This window comes from Eucalyptus grandis, chromosome 8 (genome assembly GCF_016545825.1).
Source record: "Eucalyptus grandis isolate ANBG69807.140 chromosome 8, ASM1654582v1, whole genome shotgun sequence".
NCBI lineage: Eukaryota > Viridiplantae > Streptophyta > Magnoliopsida > Myrtales > Myrtaceae > Eucalyptus > Eucalyptus grandis.
Genome location: NC_052619.1, coordinates 36,547,062 through 36,555,178, shown reverse-complemented (window position 1 = coordinate 36,555,178; position 8,117 = coordinate 36,547,062). Strand labels below are relative to the sequence as shown.

At 40.7% G+C, this 8,117-nt stretch overlaps 1 protein-coding gene across 1 annotated transcript; it reads right to left on the bottom strand.

Moving 5' to 3' along the window:
* Positions 1-5,767: 5,767 nt before the first annotated feature.
* Positions 5,768-6,915, bottom strand: LOC104417084 (F-box/kelch-repeat protein At3g06240-like). Its single transcript, XM_039299921.1, has 2 exons — positions 6,005-6,915; positions 5,768-5,945 (listed from the first exon to the last, which is right to left on the bottom strand). Exons 1-2 carry the CDS (start codon positions 6,913-6,915, stop codon positions 5,768-5,770), a joined length of 1,089 nt encoding a protein of 362 aa, XP_039155855.1.
* Positions 6,916-8,117: the final 1,202 nt, after the last annotated feature.

Here is an 8,117-nt window from a genome sequence, read left to right as displayed (position 1 = left end):
ACACTCGAATAACTAGAGCATCTTCTTTATATACTCCTCCATGCCTTCATAACCGTTGGCACCTTCCAAAAGAGTTCTTCTAATCTATCCGTTGAACAGAATCAATTAAGGAAATCTTGAGTTACTTAAGGAATGTGATGATAGCCCATCAATCCTGCTCAACCATACAATCAGGATCTAAGTTTTCATAAGTAGAACCTTCAAAGTATACTTCGCCAATCAACGGATCCAAATTACTCGAATTAGTTTCAAAACGAATAATAGATCCTAAGATGCTATCTCTAGCCATGAGATCTTCTTTAGCCGCTCGAATCAAAACCTTAAAGAAACACTTGAATCTTGATAAGTCTTCTTCGTCGGTTTAGAAACTATCAATGAGGACAAACCTTAAATCTTGAGTCTGGCAATCTGGCGGTTTTCAGACTTTGACGAAAGAGTCCGCAAGTCTTCAGACTAGACTAATGGAAATGTTTTGTCAGCTTCAAAATAAGTAGGGAAGTTTTCTCCAACACAAAGCACGGTGGGTGCTAGGTCTTCATTTGTGGTTCCGTTTATCTCGTCCACTTGAGTCATTTCATGTAATTTCCATTTTGGTGCGACACTTGAGAGAGTACATCCTCCGTTGTATATCAACACAGTGGATTTTGCCATTGATACGGATATTCTTTTTGGATTGGATTTTTTAAAACTTGAATATGAAGCTAGTTGTTATACTTATGTTTACACAATCTCAATATTGTTGCAAAGAAGAAGTGATGAAACTATAAATATATTGAAAACGGAAAATGAATTTGACACCAGGTTTACGGGATTCAGTCGATGAGACCTACTCCACAAGTAGAGCACCACATAATTTCACTATAGAATGAAATATACAATGGATGTTTCAACTATACTCGAGTGACACAATTGTTGTTTCCATCATCCAATCACACATCCAATGAGCCACTCGGTATTTAGCTCTTACAATTCATAACAAAATAATTTTTCAGTCTCACAAAATAATTCACAAATCTTATCACAGGATTTATTGACTTCATGATGTAAGTCATGAGTCGCACAATTAAATTGTTAGGGCTGAAAGCTCCTGATGTGTTAAAACCAAAAACTCACCTCTTTACAATATTAGGTGGCCTATTCAATCTAGGAATCTAACTCTAATGTTAGATGTCAAATCACAAGCCTTACTTGGATTTTGAATGTCTACTCAGACCAGGTTTTCTCGATAGGTTCAAATTTAAGATATATTCTCAATAAAGTATCATGAATGCAATGGGATTAAACTAACTCATCCTTTGGGTAATTTGAATACGCACTGGCCATTCCAATTTCCCAGAAACAAGGAGATGTCATTGGAAAAAATAGCTATGAATTTCCCCTTATTAGAATATATTAACAGAATAATCGTAAGAACTTCTTCCCTTTCCTTCTCTAGGATCAGCTGAGAAAGAGAAAAACGAGTTAGAGTCGAAATGAGGATTCCTCACTTCTTTCTCTCATTCAAAACCACACATAAGATTTTCATCTCCTGCGACTCCTAATCGGATACACATTAAAACCTATTCACTAAAAGATGAATTAGTAACAGTAAGGTGATTTGTTCTAGGAGTGGCCAGAGCACATAACTTACGATCGGTGGTAGTATCAATGATCAAAGGATTCACCTGTTGGGTGTAGTTCACACTCCTCATCAACAGGAAGGCATAGGGGTTTCGCTCCTTAGTGAGCGGCTAGGGGCCCGAGGGTCGTCCCGACAAAAGTTCACACTCCCCTGAGCCATTAGAGGGCTTTTATAGTTTGAATCCATATTTTTTGGTAATTTGGACTTGGACCATGAATAGCTATTATATATATTTCTTGTAATTGAGAATTATAATAGAAATGTGCATAACACTAATTATAGTGGAATCCTCAACTTGATGTAATCATAGTTTAAGGGTGAACCAAGATAAACCTTATGCCTCAATTTTTCTTTCTCATTTTAACTATCTTTCGTTGTGTTTGAGCGCCTCTATGCCTGCTGTTTAAGTAGGGTAGGAAAACAGGACATTGCTTTCCTTAGATTGGCAAAAATGTTTGCTGGAGATGTTGTTTGTCTATCTTTTTTGCTTCTAAGGTAGGATCACTCACGGGTGGAAGTTAGGCAAGACCGCTGCGATGCAAAGAATGGGAATGATGTATTTTGGTTTCTTCTGGTCTGGACATTATTTTTGGGCTTCGCCTTGAAGTGAATGACAAAGTTCTGAGTTTTGTATCTCGTTTATTGGCGTTCAACTGTATTAGCACCATTAGCAAATCATGTACAGTGTGAGTACATATTGATGCTGCGGATTTAACAGGAGTACTCATTGCATATGACCGTGCAGATCGAAAGAAAAGGACCATTCAAAGTGGATGACCAAGTTCTGTGTTTTTTGCTAGTGACTATGATGCTGCAAATTCAACATGATAAACTCCAAATTTCAATATATTAACCATTCAAAAGCACATCTTCCATAGTTTAGTCATCGCTTCTTTTAATTTAAAGTGCATCTTCCAACATAATTCAAGAAAAAGAAAAAACATTCCAACTGCTACTAAAAGGTTCACCGCTTTTTCAAATCCAACATGTTTCAGTCATACAAAGAAAAAACACTCCAAGTTAGCAAAGTCAAATGCAACACATCCTACTCTAGCACAGTTTGATCGAGGTGCAGATGACTTGCAGATTGTTGAGCCGCAGAGGGTCTATAAGGTTGAGTTGATACATGGCTTGTCTTGCTTGCAGAGGGTCCAGGAGCATGAATTGCAATACCTTTCCATATTTAAGGATTATCCCATTACTAGACATCTGAAATTACCAAAGAGAAAGCAGGTTAAAATGGAGGTCCAATTGCATTGAAAGGATCATAAAACAACCGCCTGTTCAGTTTCTAAAAAAATTGATTTTAGAGATATACATACCTTCAAAAATGAGTTCCCAATGAATTATGATTTAAAAAGTCTTATCCTTGTCATATCTATGAGAGTAATGCAATTGAGCATCAGTTTGGCCATACTGAAAGCAAAATGAACTCGTACGCATCATTTGAAAATATCATTTGCAGTATTGAGGACACTGAGATCATTGCAGTCGATGATCCACTTAAAGTTCCATGGTAGGAGCTCCCAATTGTTGGGTCTTGCAGTGGCTTTTTCTGTTGCTTGAATGGCAAATCATTTGTATTATGGAATATAACTATTATAGAGTCTAGAGAAATCCCAAACCCTAAAGCTAAAGCTAATTGTCACAGTAATATAAGCGGCTTCAAATTTTTTGGACTTCACTATGATTGCTCATCTGACGATTTTAATTCTTGAGTGATCATTTCAGTCAAGTTTAGAAGCAATTTTCACAGATGCATGGTTGATATTTCTGCTCTGAAGGGCAATTCCTGGAAGAGGGTTACAGGAAATGGCAATTTTGAACTGCCTTCCTCGAAGGGATGCGTTGGTATGGGTTCTTGCATTGGGGTTATGCAAAGTAATCCAAACAAGAGGCTTGTTTCTTTCGATATGGCTGAGGAGAGATTGTTCGAGGCAATTCTGCTGCAAGAGATTGATCCTCCCCTCACCTTGTAGGGCTCAGATTCATTAGAGTTCGGTTACTTGGGTGCGCAGGTACCATCCAATTAGACAAAACACAAAACATGAATATGAAAGAACGTGGAGTAAGGCCGTCATGGACAAAACTGTACAGTGTGGCAATGAGCACAGAGTTGCCTTCAAGCAAGTTTTGGCTCAGAAACATTGTTTGTTACAGAGGAGGGTGAAGTGATTGAGGTTTATCGTGTTGTTGTACATGACCCTGCGTAAAATACATTTCAAAGTTTCTCAACTTTTATAGGCAATGACTGGCAATGATATAGGTATCTAGCCTATGTTGAGACACTGGTCTCGCCCCATTTTAACAATGTGGTAGCACAGAAGTTAGTGGAATGAAATTGTGTGTTGAAACAGGCCAAAGAAATAGATTAAATTTACTGATTCTGATGTTTTCTTACTTCAGTCAGCATATTTTATCAGGATGCTCTTGCTCTTTTTTTCCCTAGACATGAATGAAAGACAGTATTTTCTGATAATACTAATGTGCTTATGCTTTCTTTTGAGTCAAATTTGTTGCATTTGGACCGTGCACTTAGTATGGGACAACTACAATACACGCATGAAAAAGGCTGTGCTTGAAGTTTTCACGAAAGAAAGTTAAAAATTAATTAGCAATGATTGAGTCACAAATCAATTCAAGAGGTAATGTACGTAGACTGGAGACTGGACTCCTTATACCTAATAAATAGCAATTTAAGAGAATCAAATCCGAAAGTGAAATTATGTTATCAGAAGTTGAAAAAGAAACAGTTGTTGATGAAATCTAATGGCCGACGATAGTCGTACTAGACAAAAATAGAAATGTAATCCAATTCAATGGACTGCGCTTGCTCAGACAATCTTATGATTCGCTCTATGGGGATAGAGAGTGAAAACTTATATAAGTTCAAGTTTCCTTTCTGTATGTGTTGATTAGTCATTGTTGCTGTTGTGCGTGAGATTTTCCTTTTCCAGTTTGTTTTTACCTTTTGCAGCAACCATAACTTGTGCCAACTTTTGAAAACTATCCTTAGCCTCTCTGGAGTGATTCATAACAAGTGCAACCACGCAACCACTAAACTGACCGTCCAAGCGCTATCTTCTTTCTTTCATCTGAAGGGAGGTTGTAAGCTGATGTGCATGAGTGGTCAAAGGTAGAGGAAAACAATGTGAAAGTGTACGTGCAGCAGCAATGGGGGAGATAGTGTCCGGCAGGAAATCAAGTGATCGCAAGTGTCGTTGCAGGCTTAAGTTGACCACATCTGCTGTCTCCAGAATTGCCAAAAGTTGAGGTTGAGGCGACAATTGTGGAGGAGCAGGAGTCAGGACATAACGAAGCTGTGGCACACTTGGCATATGAACTGGGGAGATGTAGAGGTGGCTGATTGCTTGTCACCGCCAATTGCATGGTTTCCTAAAGAGATTGGGGTAACAGAGTGCAGCCTGAGCACACGAGTCCTATCCTATCAGCGTTTTCAAAAGCAGAGGGGTTGCTTGCATCCAGTTTGTTAATGACGGGCTCTCGCTCTCCATGGAAGCTCGCATTGAACCAGAGTATTCAACTTTCAAGGGAATTTGGAAAAAAAAGAACAAATCTCCAACGTGTATTGAGTGGATTCTGCCTCTGTCCCTCCGTCGATAAGCAGATTTAGCTGCGTCCACTAATAGGTGCTGAACCTGAACCTTCTACTTTCGTCAAATTACAGTTTTGTGGAATCCTTCGTTTATGGTTCTGTTGTTAGAATTATGTCCCTCATGTTCCACGGCAACCCAATCACTAGATAATAACTTTCCCAGGATTAGTGTTGAATGTTCACTGCATAACATTACCCGGTGAATGGTTGGTGAAATTTACACAAATGAGATCGGACAACATTAGCCAGTGAAGTGAGTATTCTATAAAAACAGAAATGATTGAATGGCCATTCGTTGAGCAGAGATCTAGCCAAACATTCGGAGAGGACAGAATACTTAACGCACAATGATGGAGCTCCTAACGAATGACCAGATCTTATAATAGACACTTGACAGAGTCATTACTTCTTCTTCAAAGTCCACATGATCATTCAACAGCTCAAGATGTCCAGATCTCTTTATTGAATAAAAAGGAAACTCAGAACGAGAACGTTAAGACCAAATCCACTAGCGCAACTCTTAAAAGGCTCTAGATTCTTGATGGCTCACAGTCAAGATAGGGAGAAATAAGAGTTTCCATGTAGATGGTAGACTCGACATCGTGGTGGCGCTGGATTGGATAGTCCTTGTAAGTATTATCCTCTGGATTGAACATAATCGTCCGGTACACATCGACTTGGAAAACGATTTTGCCACTTTTGTGTATGCTACAGGGATTTTTCGCCAAAAACTGTAGCCAGATATTCCTTCAGTAGTGACATTGTACAATTTTGTCCACGACCCTCCTTTCCCGTATTCACTCGTTATCCACGCCTGGAAGCAGTCCTTATAGCTGCCGTGGTACACAAACAGATTGGCCCCGTGAACCCCAAGTCCCTCAAAACGCATGTCCCCATTGTCTTCAGGGAGCCGAAGTACCTGCTGGAATTTCTCTTCCGACAAATCGAATGATATAATCACGTCCTCGGTCTTTTGTTTGCCTTGGCCGAGGCCACACCAGTGTAAGGCCCCTTTCCAATAAACTCCATCTCCTCGTTCGTAGAGGGAGAGATGACTTTCTAGTTTGGCTTGTGTAGTTCTCCAAGAACCGGATTTGAGCGAAAATATCACCACCTGTTGATCTTCAAAACCATCCCACTTCTTGCGTTGTACTATTTTGTAGTCATCAGATCGTGAGTCATATCCGAATCCATGGAAAAACCCATCTGGTCGAAAATGATGGGAATCGGGCAAATTCCTACACTCCTTAGTGGTCGGATTATAGAGGACAAATCCGCTATAACCCATGACAGATAAACATACCAAGCCATCGCAAGACCCCACCAGCTCCAGAGGCCAGCTAGAATCGTCCATTCTTGGCTCATGAAACTTTACCACCGCGCGATCATCCTCGCCGCCAATGCCGCCGTCGAGCAATTCGTAGTCTATGGTCTCGAAGGGGCTGGTCTTGAAGATTCTCTGACTAGAGATCATATCCCCTGCCTTTAGCCTTTCCAGATGCGACTTGGCGAAGCCCCGGTCGGATATTAGAGACCGCCACCCTTTACAGACGCATTTGAATCGCCCCAAGGACTTGACCGGCAGCCTCAAGAGTATCTCGATGACGATATCCTCGGCAAAACTTTCGGCCACTGCGGAGGCCGAGGTCCCGCTTGATTCGGCAAATGCTCCCTTCATTAGGCAGGTTTTGAGTGAAAGATGTGTTTTCTTCACACTAAGTCAAGAAGCTTACGCAGCACGGAACAAGACGAGGGTTCATCAGGTCTTTCGCCACGCATGGAAACAGGAGATATCAGGGTCGTGCGAGCCCTAGCCCTAGATCATCTCGGATCCTGGGCTCGTTCGACGCGGTCGAGGAGGTGGGAGGTAGAAGACAGAGGGTGAGTGGGGCTCGTTGGCGCGGCGGCGATCGCGATTGGAGTCCAGCGGCGCCGGAGAAGGAGGGATCGACGGCGGTGCGGCGGCGAGGCGCAGAGAGAGCGCGAGTGAGCTTACGAAATAGCATATGCGCAAAAATATGCTTCGCAGAATAAATGTTTATTCAGTGAATGGGAGGGTAATAACGTACATTCACGTCTCTCTCTCTCTCCCCCCCTCTCTCTCTCTCTAGTGGCTGGAAATGTACTTTTTTCTTCACAATTTATGAAGTTGATCTCCCTCAAGATTTCTTGTTTTCCATTCTGATTTGATTATTTCATGATGGAGGATCCGTATACTTCCTCAATGCATATCTCTTTTTATTTAATGTAGAAAGAACAAGTTCTGTCCAACTGAATATTTGGAAGAAATGAATTATAGAAAGCATAATGATGAAGTTACTAATCAATGACCAGATCTCACAATAGAATCTTGACATTATCTCTTTTCGTCTTCGAATTCAGTAACATCATTCTACCGTTCAAGATGGCTAGATATCTCCACGAAAAAAGAAACTACAATGAAGATGGTAAAACCAAATCCACTAAAAGAAGACTTTAGATTCTTGATGACTCACAGCCTAGATAGAGAGAAACAAGAGTTTCCACATAGATAACAAATTTGATACCGTTGTAGGCCCAAATGGGATGAACCATATAAGTAGTTTCCTCTGGATTGAATAGAATTATCCGGTACACATCAATCTGGAAGAAGATTTTTCCACTCTTTGTCTATATGAGGGGGATCGGCCAGTATTTGTAGCCAGGTATGCCTTCAGTCGAGATACTGAACAATTTTGTCCACGATCCTCCTCTCTCGTACTTATTTGTTATCCATGCCTCAAAAAGGTCATTATTGGTGCCGTGGTAGATGAACAGATTTGCCCCGTGAATACCAAGTCCCTCGAAAAATATATCCCCAGCTACTTTAGGGATTGAAAGCATTTGGTGGAATTGCTCTTC